Source organism: Sander lucioperca, chromosome 4 (assembly GCF_008315115.2).
Source record: "Sander lucioperca isolate FBNREF2018 chromosome 4, SLUC_FBN_1.2, whole genome shotgun sequence".
NCBI classification, from domain to species: Eukaryota; Metazoa; Chordata; class Actinopteri; order Perciformes; family Percidae; genus Sander; species Sander lucioperca.
Window position 1 is genome coordinate 8,864,745 of NC_050176.1, and position 24,495 is coordinate 8,889,239.

The 24,495-nt window shown below is 37.8% G+C and overlaps 1 protein-coding gene across 2 annotated transcripts; it reads left to right on the top strand.

Moving 5' to 3' along the window:
- Window positions 1-303: 303 nt before the first annotated feature.
- Window positions 304-22,524, top strand: LOC116043014 (voltage-dependent calcium channel gamma-5 subunit-like). Of its 2 annotated transcripts, XM_036000764.1 has the most exons (7): window positions 304-560; window positions 11,062-11,303; window positions 15,707-15,793; window positions 17,382-17,522; window positions 18,875-19,020; window positions 20,006-20,290; window positions 20,327-22,524. In XM_036000764.1, the coding sequence occupies exons 2-6, from the start codon at window positions 11,108-11,110 to the stop codon at window positions 20,267-20,269; spliced, it is 834 nt and encodes a 277-aa protein (XP_035856657.1). In that variant the 5' UTR covers window positions 304-560; window positions 11,062-11,107; the 3' UTR covers window positions 20,270-20,290; window positions 20,327-22,524. The 2 variants fall into 2 exon arrangements, with proteins under 2 accessions (XP_035856657.1, XP_031145371.1); XM_031289511.2 differs by having other exon boundaries at window positions 20,006-22,524.
- The last annotated feature ends 1,971 nt before the right edge of the window (window positions 22,525-24,495 follow it).

Below are 24,495 nucleotides of genomic sequence, written 5' to 3' on the forward strand. Positions count from 1 at the left end.
TTGTACAGAAAAGTGATGGTGGCTTTTTGGGAGCTGGCAGCTTTGCCTGGCTAATCAAACCTTGTTTACAGGCAACATGCATTATGAGGGATGTCCAGTGACATTTTATGTCACAGTCACTCGACTGCATTGTAATGACGGTGTTGATAAAATATAGGCTATGTTGTGCATTTCAGGAATCTAAAACAGCTTAGTGTTTGATTTTCAGAACACAAACCTACTGAATCCAACATCTGCATAACACTTCAGAGTTGTAGCATGGACCATTTAAACTGTTATTACAACAATTTCTGACCGCTGCAGCTCCCCCCCTGTCCTCCGCACACCTGATCAGAGGTGGAGTGCGGAGTTGGGCGCCACGTGCCACGCGCCACGCGGTTAGTACTGGCTTGGATAGTAGTGGTGCGCGAGCTACTCAGCCACGGGTCCTGTCCGCCACACAGGCTTATCGCGCGCCAAAACCGAGACAACACGAACCGACTGAACAGGGAGAAACAAGAGGGAAAAGAATAAAGGAAGAGGGAGAGCAGTGCTTTCATCAGCGAGTCTTCTTCGTGAAGGTAATACATTATTTGATCTGTGTTTTTCTCAAGTGCGTTTTAAGATAAATTTCATAGTCGACATTTTGCGCAGAGAAAGGCGCTGTTGATTGTTTCCACTGGATTCTTTATTTGTTGTTTGTTGTTAAACTGAGGCTTTTTTTTGCATACTTAAAGAGTCAGAATGTCATTGCAATCATAATGGAAGTAGAAGCTTCTGCTAACTTACATCACTCACTTTACCCACATTTCTATGTGAAGAGTGGAATTTACTCGTCGTAAACACATGGGATACATGGGATATGCTAATCGAGATATAATGCACTGTTGTTTGAAGAAAGAGAAAGAGGCGTGACAACTACTCGTTTTTAGGATGAGAGGACATGAAAAGAGAAAAGGAGAAAAATAGAGGATTAAATAACTTCATGTAGTCTAATGCCATACATACGTCGTATTCCGTTTCGTTCCGTTTTCGACGGAAAATAACCCCCATTTGAAAAGAACTTGACTAGACTACGTTTACATTGGATATTCCAGCGCCAATAAAGACGTGTGCAAACAGGGTTTAGAAGACATAGCTTCCACTACATTCTCGTGTAACAACACGCTCCATTAACTGACTGACTGTTCAGCATGGGAACGTTAGTGAGTGTTTCAGCACCGCGGACAGCGACTTCAGCTCAAGCCAAACATTAAACAGCAGGTGAAACAAACAACAATTCTTCACAGAGGATGTAGCCAACAAATAGACTCCGACTAAACACACTGATACTACTGACCAATAACTACAATTATGTTTTAGTTTTAAATTATTTGAAAAATACTGATAAAATCATGTAAATTCACAGATTCTGAGATTTTGTTAATTCTGCCTACCTTGTAATCTGATTAGTACTTGAAAGTCTTATCACATTTTATTTTTACCACTTGTACCACTGCTACAGTATGGTAATTACAAAAAATTGAACAATAGTAAACAAATATGTATAGCGAGGCCTTGAGGCTGACAAACACTCCTCATTGTTCCAGCCAAACAAATACTGTTATTGCACAAATTTAGACTGAGATGGTGTGGGCTGCAGAAGACGTTGGCAATGTCAGAAGAAGAAATGATTTCTAGCCACTGTTAAATACAGGCTGGCAACTCCTCTCTGGATGAGAGTTGTTGTGGACTTGTTGCAGTGAGACAGCTATTGATATGGTAGCCTATATTAGGTCATCGTTGTCCATGCTATCTGGACAGATCGTGCAGTCTTACTCCATTTTTCCTCCACCCTTGTGTCTTGTTAACTCAGCAACACATTTGTCACTCCTGCCAACAAGAAAACACAGGTCACCATTAATAGAAATGTCTGATACAAATTCCATTATAAAAACATTAACATGCCTGTCATCAATGTGTATTGGACTTTTATTGTGGCTAGTTAGTTCGTAAAAATCTTGTTTAATATCACAAGACAGACTGGAGATTATTCATTTTGTTTTCAGAGACAGAAGCCAACTCGATGAAGAGAATAATTGGCTATAATTAATTCGGTAAATTCCTGTTGTTTATGTTTAGTTTTTTTGCCATGAAGATGTGAAGAGAATATGTATTCATTAAAAAGGTGGATGGCTTAGTTGTATTAGTGGGTACTGTTTTGTTTTCCTACTTAATCCTTTAGTAACTTTACTCACTATTCTTAGGGTGTATATAAAGCTTGCAGAACAATACAATAAATGTGTTAAGCACAGTAAGTCAGCATTCCCTGTAGCCTCAGCCCACTCACTTGGCTGTACCTCACTGGTTTCAGTGATCACTCAGACTTAAAGGAACATGCTGATGGGAATATCCTCCAAAGTAAACACAGTGCTCTGACAGCCAACAGAGGTGTGACAGTGATCCACTTTTTAGTTTTAATTTAAATAGGTAATATATAGCACTGTGGCTGCACACAGACTCTGGTAGTCTGGAAGTCCTACACAAATTTCAAACAGTTCTTTCTGGATGTGGACAAATTATGAAGCTGTACAGTAGAATAGCTTTTATGTAACACTTATAGAACATGCATGTAAATTGATATATTTCGGTACATATTTAAATGACTGTCCTTCCTTGTCTTGTGTGTGTTTGAATGCATATGACTATGTCTAATATGTTGTGTGTTTATATATTTTATGATAAAATCTTCTGTGATGTATTTCTGCCTCTATGGCTTTCTCCTGTTTTCAACTGTATCGACAAACCAGCATGTAAAATGCACTACCAAATAGGAAGCACTGTTTTGGGACACGATCATCAGTCCATTCATGCTTGATTAATCTGGAGGCCTTTCTGTATAGTGTTGCCTGGTGACCGACCCAAGTCAAACACTTATAAATGGGAGACTTGTTCTCACAACAAACACGGGAAAATGGATGTTAGTGCTGTGGATCACTGTTTTTTGTGCCAGCCACAATGGAGTATGAACCCTTTTAGAGATCACTACTGTGTTATTCATTTGTGTTTTATTAGATTAAATAGACATGTCTGTTGAAGGAAAGATGGAATGAAAACCTTTCAGGATAATTGTCCCTGACGTACACCAAGTTTTGGTAAAGCAAACACGGTCTTTTGCAGTGAAGACATGTAAGTTAAAGTCTTTGTTCAGCCTTCTACATTTTATATTTACTATTACTTATCTACGATCAGCAGAAGATATTAGAAATGCAGAGAATAAACTGACTGACAAGCTATCCGTACACTTTCTGCTCATGATACTGTATGAAGGAATACGCAGAGGATGACAGCTCAAAGCCAAACCATTTTGCTAAAAGACATAAGGGAAGTGCCTTTGGAACAGCATGAAAGGCTTGGGCTATATCCAGAGCTGCCCCATCAAATTAAGATGATCTGACAATATTACAGATGTACTGCGTTTTGATGCAGTCTGTTCTAAAGTCTTAAGGGCGAGGGAAGAGAACATGTTCTACATGAGGTCAGCTGGTTCAACTGTTTATATGCAAATGTGTTAAAACATTTAACAGCCAGCTGACTGATTTTATGCCCTGAATCTTGTGATTTCAGTGTGGAGAAGAGGTGAGAATATGACACAAAAATTTCCACTTCGCTCAGTGTCTTGACAGCTTGCACAACTACCACCTCTGTCTGCTGTTTGCCAGATGATGCACTTTAATTTGCCTGGCATACAGCAGAGATTTGTATTTTCACAGTTTTGGTAGGCCTTCAAGGGAGGGCTGAGGCATCTCCAAAATTAGACCACTGAGAAATCACTCTCGCTTGCTAGCTCCCTACTGGAGGCCAGCACAGCACAAACATAATGACTGATATATGGTAGCATATGGGAAAAAAATGTCCTTTGTGTATCACCGTTAACTGTTAGAATCACAGAATTGCAGAAAATAATTGTTCGGGTTGTTGTGCATTTAATTTGGACATTTTAACTTTCAACTTTACTTTCAAGTTTATTATCCTGAAAGAAATATGATCTGCAGCAGGCATCAAATCACATCAAAGACCATGACAAACATGTAATGTCATTTGTGTATTTGGTAAAACAAATACTTGCTCTAGTCGAAACATAATCCAAAAAAATCTTTGCATGCAGGGCCTAATTTAATATGCTCGAAGTGGGGCGTGTATTGCAACAACTTTATTATAGTCATTTTGTAAACCAATATTGGGTAAGATCCTTAACTATATTGAAAGAGTTTTAATTCTTCAGAAACATAAAATGTAAGATATTACAATATTAATGGTGAAATGGCTCTTTGAGATTTGCTTGACAGCACGTGTGGCTTGTCTTGGCTTATTTCTATACAATGAACTGCCATATTTACTATTTATGACTTGGAAAGAAAGGTTGTCCTTGTCGTAATTGTCTTCCTTAGAGTGAGTAACTAGATACTACGTACTGTATACGACATATAGGGTAGAAAACAGGTGATACTTTTATAACTATGATTGTTGTATGAAATAGTCACATTTGAATTCGTAATGTCACTGTTGCTATGTAACAATGGTTGTAAAATCAACCATCTGTGTCATTTATATTATTCTAGCTTTGCTTTTAACACTGGAGGACATTTTGGACAGTCAAAATACAGAAGAATACAGCATTCTTTGTAATACTACTATGACCAGTGACCCACTCCCTCTGTATACCTCTGTGAAGACAACAGAGAGTGGCTGTAGACAGTTTGTGGGTCAGTGAAATGCGCTTTAATGTATGATGATGTTTTCATGTACAAGAGTTTGCATGATGTGTATACTGTAGGCATGTGTTGTGTTTAGTATGTCTGCTTAAACTGTACAAGCAGATCTCAACAGGCTGATGATGGGGGCTGCCAGCTTAATCCAGCTGTGTCTGTGGCTTGATGACTTACCTCCTCTCTCATGCATGGCCTGCCATTGTCCTCAGCCAGCCCTTGCAACATCATCCAACAGCAACTAACTCCCACAGTGTTAAGTCTCCTGTCTACAGAAGCATCAGAGGGATGCACTCAACAGCCGCACTCCTACAGCCACAGTAGCTGGGTCAATAAGCATGCCAAAAGAGATCCATGCTGTGACACCGGCAAACCCTCAACAGAGACAAATTCAAATTATGGTGTCAGTTGTTTTGCAGTGACATTCAATGCTTTTTTTTTTTAAACACAGTCACATGCCATATTCATCTAGTTCAAGTGTTTTATTCTTAAACTAATTTCACTAAGTCAGACAAAGATGAGGTAAAATCAAAATCCACTGTTAATCATCTTGTCTACCCAAATAAGTATTGGGTTCTCTTAGCGTTTACTGCAGCCATTCCTCTGTTACTAAAACAATTGTCCCACCAGTTGATATATTGTTTATCTTTGCAATTGTTTAACTATCAATGCCAAAGAAAGATCGCTAAATTCAGAACTTTATGTAGCATTGCTGTGTTATATAGTAAGTTTATCTCAAAATCTACTGCTGTTTCTTATATAATCACGTTTTTAAATCACACAATTTGCCTAACTTGTTACATTATGGTTCAGATATGTTCTTGCCCTGCCTTCTTTTGACCAATCACAGATATGATTTGCCCTGGAGGTCTGGGTTTCAACTTAGTATTCAACAACAGTTAAAAACAAGTGAGACATCTGTGTTACTCTTTGACAGGAGGTTAGGTGCATGATAGCAAAGTAGACAGAAGTGGAATGGCCTACTTTTGGTGATGATGTGCCCTTTACTCTCGCAGTGGTGTGCTTGTGTCTTACTTGATGTCAGCATGGCCCCTGGACCCCTAGTGGCTTTGTTCAGTACCACATTAATGGTTGAACATGCATTTCCTTTTAGTCAAATCCTGTTGAAAAATGTTTTTTTTACCATTATGGATATCATAGGCCTTCTGTAAAATTTGCAAGGATAGTTTTGTATTGTTAACTTGATTATTGCAGTTTTGGTTTTTGCACAAGAAGACTATATTTTTAGGGTGACAGTATATTTGTAAAGCTTCTGCTAAATGTTCAGGCCCAGTCTATGTTTAGGCAGGAGGGCACGCTAGTTTAGTCAGATTTAAAGGAAATGCTGATGTTTATGCAGGTGAGAGGATGTTTGTGTGTCTGTTTGCAGGCAGGGAGGATCACAAGGCTTTTTTGTTAGTTTGCTGTGGCTTTGAACATTTAATGATAAACATTTCTCAATAATAATAAAACCTTTTTTCTCAACTGAGATCAGTCACCATTTATACCACCTTTATAGACCAGAAGAATGAGTAGAATTATTAGTATTCATGAAAGATTGAATGTGATGTCACTGCGTGCTTTTGAGTGTGTGTGTGTGTGTGTGTGTGTGTGTGTGTGTGTGTGTGTGTGTACCAAACAAAGCAAGACGAGACACACAGTTTAGCCAAATCTAAGTTCAAACCTGTCTGAAACCATATCATCTTTGATGGATCCAGGAAGCAGGTAAACATCACTTACAACTCTGGTAACTAATAAGCCTTTTTCCCAACTGACATTTTGATCTCATATAGCAGGTGAAGCATAGGCGTATCTAATAACATTCATAATGGCTCCAATACATTTAGGTATCCAAATAGCCAGTGAGCCAGCACACACAATAGCAGGTCTCTGTATATGGCATCCGTAAATGGAAGGAATGCAGCAATTATAAATGTAATTAATTAGACATTCCTTTGTCCACAGCACTGGGAAATACTAGAAAATATTTTGGGAAATACTCTTCTCAGAAACTGCCACTTTAGAAGATGGTTGAGAGTTCTGTCCTAACTCCTAATTAAGCTAAGCTAAGCTACCCAGGTGACAGTAACTCAGCACTGCTTGTGCCTACTTTAAAGTAAAAGTCATTAGGGACTGTTCGTTATTTATTTACGGGGCTACTGGAGGAGTTTTGGGACCTTTAGGCTAAAAAGATTTGACCCTCCCCTCGCCAGTAATAATGACCCTCCAAAATGATTTGAAAAAGAGTCATAACCCTCCTTTTATGTGCTAGTTTGTGCTTAGCAAAGATGTACAGATGTCATTTGATTTTTTTACAGCCATGACATACACAATTTAACCTCTGCATTCTCATCTTACACATCACACTCCTCTGTGTTGGTGTGGTGTCCATTTCAGTAGATTTACTCACTAACATTGTTGTGAAAACACAATAAGCATGGAAACTAAATGCACACTTCCTGCATTACTGCATTACTTCAAATACTAAGTTACTCCTCTAGTAAACTAGTATTCATATGAAATAAAACAATAAAATATTGAGACCATTCAGCAAAGGACGCTGGGAAATAACAAATTCAACACTGGTTGCTATGGACTTGTCACTAGGCTTCCTCAGTCGTTGTATATTTTAGCACATAGGTAAAGCTGCTGAAGCTGAACATTATATTCCAAAACATATGTGTTTATTTTTAAAGCAGATTTTAAATTACATTGTAACAATTTAACAATTCGCACTTATGAAATCCAATCGCGACACGGCTGTTTTGGAACGCAATAGACAGACGGTGGCGGAATGCCCCGACACTTAAATTCAACTAAAATGTAACAGTGAACAATCAGTGTTGGACCTACAGTCTGTTGAGATGCCTCTCCAAACGCAGAAACGAAGCGCAGTCACACCATAAAACGTAAAGACACGTTAAGAAAAAAGATTCGTATTTTGACGTAATCCAATGACATGGAAAAAAAAGTAATCCACAGCGATCAGTAGATCCACAAAAAGGGTCACGGTGTATCCAGCAAGGCCTACGCGCGTCACATTCACCAGCCAGCTCCGAACAGGTGAACGAGGCCTCTTCACTTCGCTGTTTAAACAAAGTTGAATAAACGTATAAAAGTCCAAATCTACACAAAACCCGCAATCAATTAGTAAGCTGACATCACATTTATATACATGGCATTTAGGAAACCTTTATTGCAAGGTTGGCACGGCAAGATGTCCAGACTAGTGCAACAGTAAGTTGCACTAGTTTTTTGCGTCCTGCTGCTCCCATTGTCAGCCAGGTAATATTTTTTTTACTAAAGCAGTATATGAAATCTGATGTATTACCTATCACCATTTAGATGTTTTGTGTTATTTAAGATATTTATAAAATATCTGGTCATGCCAGATGTAATTATTCCACTCAATTTTTAAACAATGCATTTACCCATTTCAGCCAACAGGGGGGCAGCAAACTCATGGGTCAGACCCATCTGGTAGCGAAGGAGGGCCGAGACTAAGAGCTACATGAAAAATATGCACCAAACAAGCCACTTTGAAATGTTGCTGTTTTCATGAATACAAAAGTTGGTGACCCCCCCCCAGACTAAAAAATTTTGGGTGACCCTCCCCTCAACAAAGAATAAAAGACATGACCCTCCCCTATTTTCCTCCGGTGGTCCATTCCATAAATACTGAACAGTCCCTTATCTTACCTAGAAAGCTTTTATTGTGAAACAGCTACATTCAGTGTGTCATTCCGCGGCTCCTCCTAAGTGTGGTGCATTGTTCTTAAAATAGACAAACTTCTCGTGCTTAACATTATGGTGGGCTGTTTTGATATAGATACATAGGGAAAATCTGGTTTTGATTTATTTGTAGCTGTCTTGGGAAAATCTCATAGTCATGCAGTGTCCTCAGTTTAATATTGTTTGTGTATCACTTTTACGTATTTATCAGGTGTCAGTCTATCTTGATCCCCTCTGGCTTTAACCATGTGAATAGCGTTTGTGTCGAAACCTTTTGGCAACAGCTATTGCAACAATAATCATTATTTGTCTGGTCTTTAATAAGTCACAGAATAGCAGCTGTATGTCACAGCAAAACAATTCTAATCATGGGTGTATTTATAACACAATCATTAACAATTGTATCATCAACTTTTAAATTCAGATTCAAAGAGCAATGTAACATACATATCGATGATAAGTGTGGCTATTTTAAGCATTGTTGCTATCATTGCAATATTCTCTATTTTTGTAGGTACTTGATAGGTACCACCAGCCTAAATCACTTCTATTTTCTCTTTTAGTAATGATACCATATTTTTAAAAGTCTATATTTAGGTACAATCAGCACTTCAATGTGTGCTTTTTGTGCTGTACGACTGAAAACAGCCCTCTGGTTGAGCGCAGTGACACAAAAAGGTCTATGAGTGGAGAGCATGCATCTTGTCCTGAAGTCGTAGCTTGATGCTAAATGACTGAAAATATAGCCATGGATATTATACATGAATGTCTGATTGCACCATGGTCAAGAATAGCTGAGGTATAATGATAGTCCTTTCTCATTAATGCTGGTCCTTTGTGCTTTAGTGAACTCTGATTGCGTATACATGCATCTCAACTGCTTCCAATCACCATCAGTCCATTCTCAAGAGACAGGAAAAGACACTTATTTCTAGTTAAAAATAGTCAAGATTAGAGTTAGTGTTCTTTTTTTTACTACGTTTTTCTTTTTTGAAAATGAAATAGTCACATTACTTTATATTACATCATGCATGTTCTGAAGGCTATTGTCATACTCATACATATATTAGAAATGTAATTTCCCATTAGAAAATGAAAGAGGTCCGACATGCCTTGCTCTATTATTCCCAGGTTATCTAGGATGAGTAACAACAACTGAAAGCATGCATGACTGCGCCGGTGCTTACCCATACACAAATACATACACACAGTGTCTGGAGTGTATGCTTAGCCTGCACAAAATATACATTGAATATTAAAATTAGATGATTAATTTGTCTTACTTTCCATTATAACCCATAGTTTTTATATATTTGTATGGTGTGGCAAAATGACATTGGCTACATGTGAGAAATGCCCAGAACCTGTCTAATCTATGAGATGCAGGAAATTTAAACATGGTTAGTGCCAGTGCCTCCTCTTTGCAGAAAACATGCAATTTGGTAAAACATTAGTTGCTATGTCTTCTTAAAAGCTCTATTTATAACCATGAGCAGCACCACACCTCATCGCTTCTACATCTAACTGTTCTGTCTGTTGAACAACTGGTTCTGCACTGCAAGCTGGCAGATGTGTGGAGATTTCACTACTCTATTCTACTGAGGCCTTACATCCAGTTTGATACATGAATTTTATGAAAACTTTCAAATCCTTTGACATATTCACTCCATCTTTCCAGTTTCCCGTGGGTGCTCAATATGGCAGCCCACTGAAAACTCATTATGTAAAATCAATTCCTTTTGATACGTATTCTATGCCAAGCTCCCCAGCACTCCAGCTTCCGGCAAATGTGGGCATCAGCTACCATACGAACAGATCCATCGCTTTGTGTGATGAGCAAACACATTCATACGCTCACACCATCTGCATGCTGCTGCATCACTAGATGTAACAGAGCGGAAGTGGATTCATATGAGATATTAGGAGCTGTGTGTGATTATAGCAGAACGTGTAGGAAAAGCAGTCTTATTATTCTCTTTTGAGCATTATCAGTGCTATAAGTTATAATGTATTTTTTTCTGCAGGCAGCAGGAGGACAGTCAAATGAAAAACTTTACAAAATGTTTTCTTCAAACATGCCACACTACATCTTTGGCCCTGCACTATGTGGTTATTCAAATTCTAAGAGACGTGGAGGAGAGGGGATCTTTTCCAGATTTGTTTCTCAGATAGGAGGAAGGGCCTTTTTTAAGGCATTCTATTATATTATATACATGTGCCTCAGGTGTACTAGGAGGAGTCCTCAGTGTATGTGCCAGGCAAGCAAAAACAAACCAAAAGCAAAACACCACACTATATACAATAAAAATAAGAAAACACTAGCTGCCTGGCTACACTTTGTGACATGGTCAAACAATGTCAATGTGATAAGAAGCTGTGCTTTTTTTCAGCTATTGTATGACGTAGCTAGACAGTTTTTTAAAGCAAAGTGTGACTCAGTACAGTAAATGTCTTTCTTTCTGCCTTTTTTCTCACTTGTTTCCTCCAGTTTTCCTATTCTCTTCCCCCAGGGACAGTTTAAAACATGTTTTATGACAACTTGCTCCCCTTTTATTTCGGGGAACTTGGTGAAGATGTTTTTTTTTTTATTTTCCTCTCCCAGCTCCCCTTTCTGCCGGCGGCGCCCCCCCTGCTGTTGAGGCTGTGGTATGAGCCTATGTGGCAGAAAGGCGCTGACTTTGCTGAGCAGCGTGTTCGCTGTTTGCGCCCTGGGCCTGTTGGGGATCGCTGTAAGCACAGACTACTGGCTCTACCTGGAGGAAGGCGTCATCCTTCCCCTCAACCAGACCAACGAGATACGCATGTCCCTTCACTCTGGCCTCTGGAGGGTTTGCTTCTTGGCTGGTGAGTTAGTATGAATTCTGAAACATGTACTTAAAGAATAGTCCTCCCTCACTCCTCAAGGCAAGGTAAACCATAAAGGCTATATCTCATTTCAGTCCGAACTTCTGTTTTATTCAGATACAGAGCTTTATGACCAATTGGGTAGTGAGTCATTTGATTGTAATCACTGGTAAATACTGATTATAATTCAACATTTTAGATGTTTAGTCATCCATTAAGTAAGTTTCACAGTCAGCCTGACCATTTAGTTCCAAACAGAGACTCTAATCTAAGGATAACAAAAGTAACAAATGCAGGTCCAGATTCACCAAGATTCCTGTGCAAGGGTAGTTTGCACATATCAGTTATTCACTTAGAAATGTATGCAAAGAAACTTCTTGCACAAACAAACTAACAAACAAACAATCAAACTTCTGGCTAACTTGACTGCTGCCAGATTATCAAGCCGTTCTCCATGAAAATATTGCATGGAAAATCTTTCTAAGGATTATAGGTGTTTTACATTTTGTTGTGAACTATCAGTGAATTCAGCACCACCTCGAATTGTATAAAGAAAATATGCACATGATTTAGATTAACAAGTCATTAACCATGACAGTTTGATAAATCTGGGCCTCAATGTCTATAGTTTAATATAATTTCTATTGCACATGCACAGTCCCCTGTGTTTCTTTACTTGGTGTTTGAACACTTGAACATGAATATTTTAACTTTGCCTTAACCTCTGTGCAGCGATACAAGTTCCTTTCATATTTGATTTCAACACTCTACTTTAATATTAGGGTGCATCCTTTAAAGTGTCAAGTATTTTTATTCCAGTTGAAAGATTGGTTTTGCTAGATGTCTTTTCTCATGACTTATCCGGTGGCTGACTTCTATTCTGTGGCACCAAAGGCACTTTGGATTGATTGATTGATTGACTGTCTTTTCCTTTTCCTTCTTTGTGTCCTGCATCTCTTTTCCACCATAGCACTCAGCATGGAAAACAAGTATCACATACAGTACAGTTAGAAAAAGCGCACATATTTCCACAGTGCATGCTTTAACACCTCTTGGCCTTTCAAAACAATATTCCTGCCCAGCTCCAACATCACAAAGACATCCTTGGTCATGATTGGAAACACTGTCTGCTTTATTTGTTTCTTAAAGACACACCCCTTAGAGTAAACCAGGTATCTACTATTGCTCTTACCCTTTGCTCCCTCTGGTAATGGCAACATTAACCCTTCTTCCACAACTGACCTGCTCCATCCTGTTTCAGGGTTCATTATTCAGTCAGGCAAATATGTAGGCAATCCAGTTGTGTTCAGGTAACAGATGTTTTCCTGCTATAGCAGGCCATTGCTACAACATACATTGAGTAATGGTCCAGTGTGTGTTTTAATGGTAATTGAGTGGCCCTAAATCAATTCAATTGTATTCATAGTGTCAAATCATAACAGAAGTTATATCAGGACACTTTAGAGATAGAGTAGGTCTAGCAACACTCTTAATTTACAGAGACCCAACAATTCCCCCAAGAACATGCACTTGGTACGACAGCGGCGAGAAAAAACGCCTAGTTAAACCTAGTTAACTATTCTGATTGGACCCAGAAACTATTTCTGAACACTATCACAGTATGTTGTTATGCAAGAGAAGTGAACGAGGTTGAATAGTGTTTTGGTATTGATGTTGGTTTGAGTTCATCGGGTGTTAGGCTGTTCATTCCAGCATGAGATCATGTAGAGGATCTCTACAGCCATACAGCCAGTCACTGTTAGTGTTGTAAACCATGTTCGATATAGGGCACTGGACTGCTAAAGTATTGTTGGCTGCAAGGCGTGTAGCAGGAGTAACCATGGCATTGTGTAAATAAATTAATTTTAGCTAGGTTTTTTATTTTTTACCCTTCTTGGAAATGAAAGTATTTCTTCTTTGTACTTCTTGTAAGCATATTTTCCCCTTCATACAATTACACTGTAAGTCTATCTTCACAGTAGCTGCCTGACAGCATCATTGAAATCGCATTTTTATAGATCTTAATGTATTTTCATCTAATCCACTTTGGATCCAAGTGTTTTTAATTGCAAGTTTGGAATTGCTGGAGTCCTTCAAGATTTACTTAAAGTGAGCCATTAAGTCTGCTATTTGAAGCATAATTAACATATTGCAGTTACATTTGAATGGACTGAGAATTACAGTTGTCATTCTGAGGTGAATAAGAGAACCCCTACAGTCACGCTACAACAGGAAGCTCGGCAAGTGTGACTGTTAATGAGGAAGCGTTCCACATCTTTAAATGATGTTTTAATAACCCAGAGGAGGGGAACCCCAGGGAACCCCAGGGAACCAGAGACCTTCTATTACACTACATAATGGCTGGTTGGGTTAGTGACTGACTTAATACCAAAAGCAAGAGTGAGGGACAGATAATTCACAGACACATGATTGCCTGCAGTTGCCTGATAGTTCTTGCCCTTGTTGTTTTATTTGCACTCTTTCAGTCCTCAATCATCTAGATTAGTCATGATGTAATCAGGGATTTTAAATATCAGGGTTTCTGACAGGAAGTTGTTTAGCCAAAGTGGTACCACCCAGATTTTGACTCAGTTCATCTCATGACTGATTCATAGTTATTAAATGATGAACAAACAAAAGCCATACTCATAAATACATACTGTAGTATTTGCTGTGTGAAACAGCCCCTCTTTTTTTTTTCCCCTAAAGGTCAATGTTTTATTCAATAAAACTGCATGCCCAGCCTCCAGTATAAAACACTGTGGGAAACCTTGAATGCTCATGTTCTTATTCAATATGTAATAGATTTGTGCACGGGATTGAAACGTTAAGCCATTACCTACCTGATGCAATTAGTTTTGAGCCAAAAGCCAAAACACTACCTCTAACTAAAATTTTCAACGCTAACCCCACTTGATCCTGAAGCCAAAGTATACACAGACACACAAAAGCTGAATGGACTGGTTATAATCTAAAAATGTGTTAAATGAAATATTACAGTGAGGTCATGGTCTAGTCTGCTGCTATATTAGCATATCTGTCAAATGACATAACTTGTGCACAGACTGCAAGTATTAATACATAATTCCGCCAATTTGTTCAATTGTTCAAATTGGCAACAGTTACATATTTTGCTCTTTATTTGCCCTATCAATAACTATCACAGTCAAACACAGCAAAAATAGTCCAGGGGCCTCATTTATAAAACTGCGCGTAGATTCTATTCTGAAAGATTTTGTGCACCAAAAAGTCAGAATTTTCATATGCAAAAACTAATCTCTTTTGCAAGAGTGTCCTGCAAAAGAGATTTGTAATTGTAATAATTGTTACGGAAACTAAATTAATATTTAGAGTGTGCTCACATACAGCCTGTGCGCTATGCATCCAGAGTACTTTATCCATGTGATATTTTATGTTACCATCACACACACACACACACACACACACACACACACACACACACTAGTAGCCAAGGAGGACATGGAGGATTACAAAAACATGATTGACTCTTCAGAAGAGGTAATTATCTTCACTCAAGTTTCTGTGAGCGAAAGTCACCGGAAACACAATCTTCTGAACATAGCCATACTGAGAAATACAGAGAGAGTTGTGTGGAGCTGATAGTCTTAATTAGCTTTGTAGCAACTCATGTAACGGAAGTTCATTAATATCAAAAAGTTACACACTAAAGCTTTAATGTAATAACTTAAATTTTAGACCTGACCTGAACCAGTACCAGTATGCATTGTTCCAGTATATCAACACATAACATGCATAATGAAAGCTAATTACATATGCTGAAGAAACACAAAATCTCACCTAATCCAACACCTCATAGTGTGCGGGGTTAATGAAGTGTTGAGAAATAACATCAGTTACTGCAAGAGTGTGTATTTGTGTGTCATTGTGTTTTGGTGCTAGACTTTGTACGGTATGTGTCAAATTGTTAAAAGGAAAGGTGCTAAAAATCTAATGCTGGGTGTTCCTCGCACAAATACTGACAGCAGAAATTGTGTATAGTATGAAACAAGCTTTTGATTCCATGTTCAGTTCACTTGCTACTTGATGTGAGGTTGTTTTTAAGTCGTATCCAACAGCTTCACAGAAAAATAAGCTGAAATTGTATCACAACCATTGTACAAAGTTTACTCAGGCCTGCACCTGAAAATATATCCTGTCTAGTTACTAAAAACTTGACATTTACAGTCATAACCTTTTAGGTATTATCATCATGCAAAAGCGACAAGACGTCTGTGTATTCTACTGTACATGCTTCTGTGTTTGACTTTACTTTGTCACAGTGGACTAATTAACTGTTTAATCAGTTGTTCTGCACCCTGATTCTACTCAAGATTTATGTGAAATTTTATTGAATACATTTCTTTCCCTGTCCTTTGTTCCAGGGGAGGAGAAAGGCCGGTGTTTTACGATAGAGTATGTGATGCCCACTAACGTCCAGATGACCTCTGAGTCCACTGTTAGTGTCCTGAGTAAGCAACTATTCACACTCCACTATTATATGAGATATTATATGAGAAATACTTTATGTTTGGTGAAACTGTTCAGGCTCTCAGTGTTTAGATGGAAATGTTTCATTATGAATCAAAGTGGCAACTAAGGGCACAGTGTTTGGAGACAACAGAGTTGTAGTAGTTGTCAGCTACTCTATCACAGGCTGCGAGGGCCATTCAAACCAACTTGTACTATCAAACTACAGTTAATAGCAACACGCTGGTAAACTGGACGGTTAAAATAACACTAACAAAATGATAGAAATAAATGTTAGCTTCATTTAGGTAATCATAACTAAGCTATTTACTATTTTTTCTTTAGTTTGACAGATATTATTTCATGTCTATTCTCTGATCCATGAAAGTGGCTCCAAAGTGGTCTGCCTGCTAGTTTCAGCCCAAAAGTTTGTTTGTTTTAAGTCCTGCATCGCACTAGTGGACGGTTACCAGGATGCAATGGTGCCGATATGAGGATGTAATATTACAGCAGAGAACAATATGAAATGTAAAATAAACTGGTCATCAAAACCCAATCTAAGCGCACTTACAGGTGTGACTGGGCTGTGTAAATAGAATTTAAAAATTTGAGAGGTGGGTAAACGTCCTTTATGTGCGTTTACCCTACAGCCTACAGCCCTGGGAATTCAGTTCCAGTCTTCCATGTTTGGTTAGGCACCGGCACTGTGGTGAGTAGAACTGGAGAGATGGCCTGGACCTTGAGTGTATTACGCACTGAAGTAGACAAGGTTAAGGGATATCCAAAAAAAAAATTCTAATGCTTATTCTGAGCACAAAAAGGTAAAATTTCAACACTTCAACTGACTTCTGAGATGCAATGAATTACAAACTATTGATAATAACTAATGTAAAAGTATCAATGGGGGGCTTATACAGTATAATACTACTGAAAAGGTTGTGCCATAAATTCAAGTACACTTCCAGGGGCACTGGTAGAATTAAGTTAACTGCATGCATTAGTTGTAACTCTTTATTCATAACTGAAGCTTTTTCTGAATTTGCCCATGTTTCAGGCTCCACGTGAATCCAAAAAGACTCACTTTTACTTTATTTTGCCATGCTAACAAGAGTTTAACTTTACTCAACTAATTAAATAACCAGTTCCATTAAGATTATGGCCTTAAACATCTGGCCCACTTAGCTGGAGGGGTAACATTTTGTGTAATGGAGAACACAATGGGGGTCTGGAAAGAACTATTATCTACTAATTTATCTTCTGGGAGGTACTGTACCATTTGCTCACAGTAGGGAGGTCCAGCTTCATCTTGATATAAATAAGAAACCATGTCCTACAGTAAACCCATGAGATGCTGCATCGACGAGTAAGACCAGCCTCAGTGGAAAACCTCATGCTCACTCTAAAAGGGAAAACTTTCATAAAATGTTTCACAAAAATATCACTGAAGAAAATGCACAAAGACACCAAAAGAAAAAAGGTTTGCATTTGGACAAAGTAGTAACAACCCCTGTATAATCAGTACATCTCAAATCAAATTCAGTAAAAGTTTTTCAGTCCAAAACAAACTCTGTTTTTCTTGTCTTCTTCCAGAGATGATCCGTTCTGCCACACCCTTTCCTCTGGTCAGCCTCTTCTTCATGTTCATTGGTTTTGTTTTGAGTAACATCGGCCACATCCGCCCACATCGCACCATCCTGGCCTTCGTTTCTGGAATCTTCTTCATCCTGTCAGGTACTTGTTTTGGCTTTTACTTACAACATTCTCCATGTCAGTGAATCAACAAACACTTACAAACATACAACATGCATGTAAGTAGATGAACTTCTAAAGGTTAAAAGGATTTTTAATAGGGCTGTCAAACCATAAAAAAATGTAATCGTGATTAATCGCCAAATTTCTATAGTTAATCACGATTAATCGCATGTTTTGTCACATGAATAAAATTGTATTATTTTGCATTTCAGAACTGTTTTTAAGTACATATTAACAATGGAAATCAATTGGGAATCAAATTAATGCAAAGAAAGTTACTTTTTGAACTTGACTTTAAGATTTGTATTTGTTTATTTTCTATTTACTGTAACGAAAAAAACGTGTGAATCTGTCATTATTGCACAATTCCTCCAAGTACCTAACCTAACTGAGATGTAACACTAACACTTTGCTTATACAGTACAAACAAAATGGTCCAAAAACCAGATGCCACAGCAGGACATTTGTAACCTTTCCATTTTTCTAATAAGGAATGTAACAATTCTCCTGGACAGAAAAGGGGGTGGACAATGTCCCAAATGACAAAAAGTCAAAAAAACGATACAAACAACACAGTCCTAAAACCGTATGCTGATATACATAGTCAATATAGTGTGCAGTAACTCCTAAATAATTTTGATTACTCACTGACGTCCAGTGATCACCGGTTAATGAGACAGCGTTTGCACTCTGCAGCAGTTCCAGTTGGGCTGCTTTCTCCGTGGAGTACAGGCTGTGTATGCGTGAAACTGGTGTCCCCCTCGACAACTTTTTAAAAGTAAACTTTCCATTCAGAATCTTATTGGCATCCATTTCTGCGTCTCGCGCTCGCCATCCACTCAAAACGGCCGGCTCGCAAGCCCAAACAAGTGTGTGCGGCTTGCCTGTTGTTTTTTTTCCGGTCTAGCTCGATCCGGTGTGGTGTTGTAGTTTTTCTAACGTTACTAGTTGGTGCAACAGCATGTGAAAAAAACTACAAAGTTTGCTTGGCCAAAAAGAACGTTAATCTCACAATAAAAAAATTGACGCCGTTAAAATGGGTTTGCGTTAACGCCGTTAATAACGCATTTAACTGACAGCACTAATTTTTAATAGACATAGTTGTCATGTTGTAGAGTTGGTTTAGGTCTAATCTGTGTCACTTAGATGTAAGAAAATAGCACAGTGAAACACAGTTATTGTTCTAATAAACACTGTAATCAGTGGATTCATGGTTTGTTATAGTTTTCATAGATTTAAGCTCCCTTTGTTTCTCTCTCTCTCTCTCTCTCTCTCTCTCTCTCTCTCTCTCTCTCTCTCTCTCTCTCTCTCTCTCTCTCTGCCTACCTTAGGTCTCTCTCTGGTAGTTGGTCTGGTATTGTACATCTCCAACATCAATGATGAAATGTTGAACAGAACCAAAACTAACGAGGCCTACTTCAGCTACAATTATGGCTGGTCATTTGCTTTTGCTGCCATCTCCTTCCTGCTCACTGAGGTAACTGTTTCTTATCTCTTTTTTTTCGGCTTGAAGGGTTGGGTTAGAAGAATTGACTTAATCCTTGCCTGTCAAGGTGCTTGGAGTATTTTATTGATGTGTTGTGATGTTGCCTGTTAAAGTTCATGCTTTCATAATTATGTTAACATACTTAATGACAGCAGTGGCATCAATTTGCTTTTGCTATTTATCACCATGATTTACAGTACATTTTAGGCATTTTACATTCTCATTCATGCTTAAATTAATAGCTAAAGTCACCTAAAATCTGCCTTTTTTGTGTGAGAGATGTAATCCGTCATTGTTCACAAAAAGGACAGAAACTAAATGCATCACATATTAGGTGTTTGCATCTTTTAGTGTCTTCATTTTACCAAATCCCTTCCTTCAGATATGAACAACTGTAATGTATTGTGTTGTGAGAAATAGTCCTCATAAAAGATGATAATTTAGGGTTTATAAGCTATGATTCCTATGTTTATTCCTTTTCTTTTGTGGATAATTGTTTCTGCCTTTCAACCAAGCAGTTAGGTCTGCTTTTGATGCTGTTAGTCATTCACAATAATCTGTTGTCACGCTGACAGGAAATGTTGAATGAGCATTATTCTTTTTCTGTGAAATTGTGAAATTGATGTCATTTAAAAAACAGGAAGAAAAAGAGAAGAAAGGAAAACAATCCACAGTGTTACAACACATACATGCACGCTGGCATAAACACATTCAACAAAGCCATGATACAAGTATTCACTTTAGAGGGTTGATTTCCACTGATTGTTAAACGGAAAAATCATACTATAAATCATCAAATAATTGCATAATACTTTAATCGGCAGTTATTTATTTTGAATGAATTAAATGATTAATTTAAATGGTGGAAAATGCTGTTATGTGTTTAGTTTACAGTGACCTGAATTTACCCGTATTTGTGAAAAGAATGTATTTTATTGAATAAACTTTGTGTCTCTTTGCCTCCATTCCACCCCAGACGGCAGGTGTCATGTCAGTGTACCTGTTCATGAAGCGTTACACAGCAGAGGAAATGTATCGGCCCCATCAGGGCTTCTACCGGCCTCGCCTCAGCAACTGCTCAGATTACTCCTGCCAGTTCCTCCATCCAGACGCCTTGGCCGGGCGTGGTCGCAGTGCTTCCGCCATCTCCTCTGAGGCCTCCGTCCAGATGAACTCTCACAACTACCCTGCTCTCCTCAAGTGTCCTGAGTATGAACAAATGTCCTCCTCACCTTGCTGAGGCAGAGGATGAGTTGTTGTGTTAGCACAGTAGGGGTCATTTTTATCTATCTGGATTTTGGAGTAAAATTGACAGATAATTTGATATTATCCAGCTTGAATCGCTTCCCTCTTCAAGTGTCCTGACTATGACCTGATTCTACCCTCCCTACTGACAATTTCTTATTTACACTTTTTGCTTCTATGGGGAGCAAAACTTAAGTTGAAGGCTAGCCAGTTCACTGTATTCTGAGCTAACCTGTCATGTTTCAGGTAGAGATGTTAGAGGATGAGAGAGGAAAGAGTTGGACCAGGTTGTAGTTTTAGTGATAGGTGACTAGCAACCAGCTCAACTGAGAAAGGTAGGGTGAAGTTATCTGAAAGGAGTAACTTGAGTAGCCTCAACTTGCAGTGAGCAATTCAACTATTTGCTTGTAGTAGCCTACAGCCACAATCCAGATCACTTTTTGACAGGATAACATGCTGCACATCTGAAGACATGGAGTGTTTAGAACTGGATAGGCAACTACTGTATGTGCAAAGGATGCAGAGTCTGCAGGTATAATGAATGTGAATTTCAACCATTCAAATATCATTTTATTTAACATGCCGTTTGATACACAAACTATTTGACTAGGGTTACAGGCTAGGATAGTTGGGTTTATGATGGATGGTATTTGACGTTCCATATGAACTTCACCTCTTACGCCACCCTCTGAGTATTTCTTTATCAAGTGTGTCAATTTGCAGACAACATTGGTTTTCAGTTAACAGCCAGAAGTACTTATATTCCCCCTTTAGGTGCTTTGTATAGGAGCCATTAATTGTTATGCAGCCACATGTGTTTTCCTAAACGTTTTAAGCTGTAACTGAAGGGTGGAATGCTTTGCTTTTTTTGTATTTACATATATTATATGTGGTTAGATTACACTATGTGAAATTCTTCATTCGGAAGCTTGTTTTTTTGGTCCCTTTCAGCAGTTTAAGTATTGACACCAAAGGAAAGGTTAGTATTACATGCTGCTAGTATGAGAAATATTGTTTTTAAAGGCCTACGTCTGAATATATTAATGGTTATATAAACTTTGAGTGTATTGTTGTATATTCTTGTAAAGTAAAGGAAACAGCCCAAACAAAAAATGCTTTATTTGCTCTCATAACCAGTTATTAATAAAAATACAGGACTGCTTTACATCATTTCAAACAATACATATGTACATAAACCTTATATGGTATCTGAGAACCTATGATTCCTGCATACGGTGGTCTAAAAGTGTATTTAAACAGCATTTAAAAAGAAAACAAGCAGTACAGGGGCAACGCTGTTTGATTGTGTTGATCAGATTAGACAACATCTGTTAAACATTTAAAGAAGAAGAGAAAGCCAATGGGGAGAAGATGGAGTTTGTGTGCTCATATGTTTTGATGGAGAATGTGAATGTGGTGGTATTAAAGACTATTTTGATATGGAGCCATTGTGAATAGAAGATATGCTGAAGGAAACACTGATGAATTATTTTTTTGTTGTTGCATATAGTAAAATCCCTCTCATACAGAAATATATTAAGCCAAATTATAGATGCATATTTTTTCAATTTACCCCCTTATAATGACATACATCTTGTTATCCATAGTGTGCCAAGGAAGAAGTTGTATCCAGGTTAAGTGGCTTAAGGTTAAGTATTGAATATATACATGTCATGCCGTGTGAGTAAACATATTACAGAGAAGCATATTGTCTTGTGCAATATTTTTGTTAGTTTAATATATTACTACACTTATAATTATTGTCATTATTTAATGTTGCATGGTGTGAACTACACATATTATTAATGGCATGCAACATTTCATCACTGGATCATGGTATTGCACCTGCAGCACATGCAAACAAAACAAACAGACATAAAACTAATAAACACAAACTGTGCCAAGCTTTGCTCACTCTGTGTCGATATATAGACCAGTTTCATTTAGTTTAATTTGAACACTGTAAATATGAAATCATCAGTGTGTATATAGGTTAATTTTGTATATACTGAAATACGTGTAAAAGATATGGTTAATTTGAGTAGTAGATTCATCTGCAGTATATGCATCACATTGAGAATGTGAGCTTTTGCATAATGGTATATAACATAAATGTATTCAGATGGTGTCACTGTCAGACATGAACTGTCAATATCTGTGTATTTTTACAATCAGAGTCATTTTCATGTTAAATGTGCAATGGAATATGTATACTCAATGAAATAAAGTTGAATGGGATTTGAGAAACAATAAGCTTTCTTTTTCTATCACTGCTTATGTCCCTGAAATGTCTGTATTATAAAGTAATAGGTATTTATTATATATGTTTATTTATTGTGCATGTGTTATAGCGCTGAATGAATGATGTTCATCACTCAATACCCTTTTAAAAGTAAGATCCAATTTTTGGCTGATATTTATTACTTACCGTTTTGGCAAAAATGAAAAATATTTATATCACAATAACAAAGCCCTTAACAAGTTCTAAAAACTCAGATTGTAAGATTACATAATAAAAAAAACATCAAAAACAGCAAAGCATTCTTCAATAATTGTATTAAAATGAGTTATATAGGGCTGCTGTTACTCAATCAAGAACAGGACAGCAGAAAGACCTGAGACGGCAGATACTTGAGCTGCTCATTGCTATTGGGGCAGTGAAAACATTGGTTTGGTTATCTGATGTAATGCATGTACTGTGTTACACTGAAAACATGTCTTAGTCTAACTAATGGATTTGCCAAAGACCTGGCTAAAGAATATCATGTGATGTCACATTTCTTTCCCACTAACTTGCACTGCAAGAGAAAACTACTTTGAGAACAGAGTAAATCCTCTTATGGGTTATCAAACCACATTAACATGTCTCTCCCCTAAAACAGTGATAAGGTTAGATCACTGTCACAGAGAGTTAGACACAGTGCCAGAGTGAACCACAGCGCTGCTCTGACTGTGAGAGCTGGCACTCATTCATCTGGGTGAATGAGATGTAGTGTGGGCTATCAACAGGGTGGAAACTGCTAATCTGCATCATGTCCCGATGTGCCTACAAACTAAATGAGCAGTTTTATCTATTGACCTGGTGAGCTGGCACTTTCCCAAATTGATTACCCCCAACAATGAAATAATGTGTGGCAAAGTTCACTGTTAGTGATAATTAATACACATTTAGTGGTACACTCTTTAATCTTAATTTACTTACTGTGCCTGGTTTGCTTTACTATTAAGGAATAAAGTTTACTGCCCTGCCTAATGAGTTTTAATATTTCTCGATATATATATGGTGGACAAATTTCTTCCTCCTTCAGAAACTGGCTCTTGTTGATGAGAGGTGGCCCAGTATATCTTGACAACAGCTCCATCTAGTGTCATTTCTGTGGAGACACATAGCTTCCCCATGAGTAAACAATGTTGAGTTACATGAACAATTCAGAAGCCTCTCATTGTGGATATTACAGAGAAGAAGAACTCTACACTCCCCCAAAGTTCTTCATGTACTCATGCTCCATTTAAAATAAGAGATGCATAGCATTATGTCATTTTCAGAGTGGAAGTAATTCTAACTGATTTGATTTAACCCAATTTTTTCTTTGCACTTTTAGTGTTTCCCAACTGAAGTATAAGGTTCATTAACTACATGAAACAAAAGTTGAACCTGCTTTCTTATTGAAAAGCAAGTGAGACAATGTGGTGGTAACTTTTCAAAATGTACATGTAATGGGATTGGATTTTAAAATGTTGATTACAGTCAAAAATAGATTTTCTGGTGCTTGAGATTGAAGTAAAGTCATTTATATAAACATTTGTATTAGGTAATCCATATACTGCCTTTCTGCACTCATTATGTCAACACACGGTATACTAGAGAAGTAAATAAGTGTTGTATTTTACATTTTTTCATATACTAATATGTTTTAGCCAGACAACAGGAGGTAATGTAACAAACAGATGCTCTATTTGAAGACTGACAATATAATTTTCTGATTACATTATTTGCCTCTGTCTAATCCATCTTAAGTGTTGTTTGAATACACTCAAAACTGAAAGGGCTATTGTGAGATTGACCTTTAATGGTTGAAAGAGTAAGTGAACACTGCACTGCCACATCACACATGCCACCCAGAGGGCATTGAAGTTCCTCTGCATGATGTTAATTTAAAGAAAATTATACATAAGTAAACAAACAACAATAATTAGGTATTATGAGAGTAACCCATCTGC

What these genes read in the sequence shown, in the direction of transcription:
- LOC116043014 (XM_031289511.2), top strand. Translation starts at nt 11,108, where the DNA reads ATGAGCCTATGTGGCAGAAAGGCGCTGACTTTGCTGAGCAGCGTGTTC. An exon ending in GAGGGTTTGCTTCTTGGCTG is followed by an intron (nt 11,304 to 15,706) that starts GTGAGTTAGTAT and finishes CCTTTGTTCCAG; the next exon opens with GGGAGGAGAAAGGCCGGTGT. An exon ending in TCTCCTTCCTGCTCACTGAG is followed by an intron (nt 19,021 to 20,005) that starts GTAACTGTTTCT and finishes ATTCCACCCCAG; the next exon opens with ACGGCAGGTGTCATGTCAGT.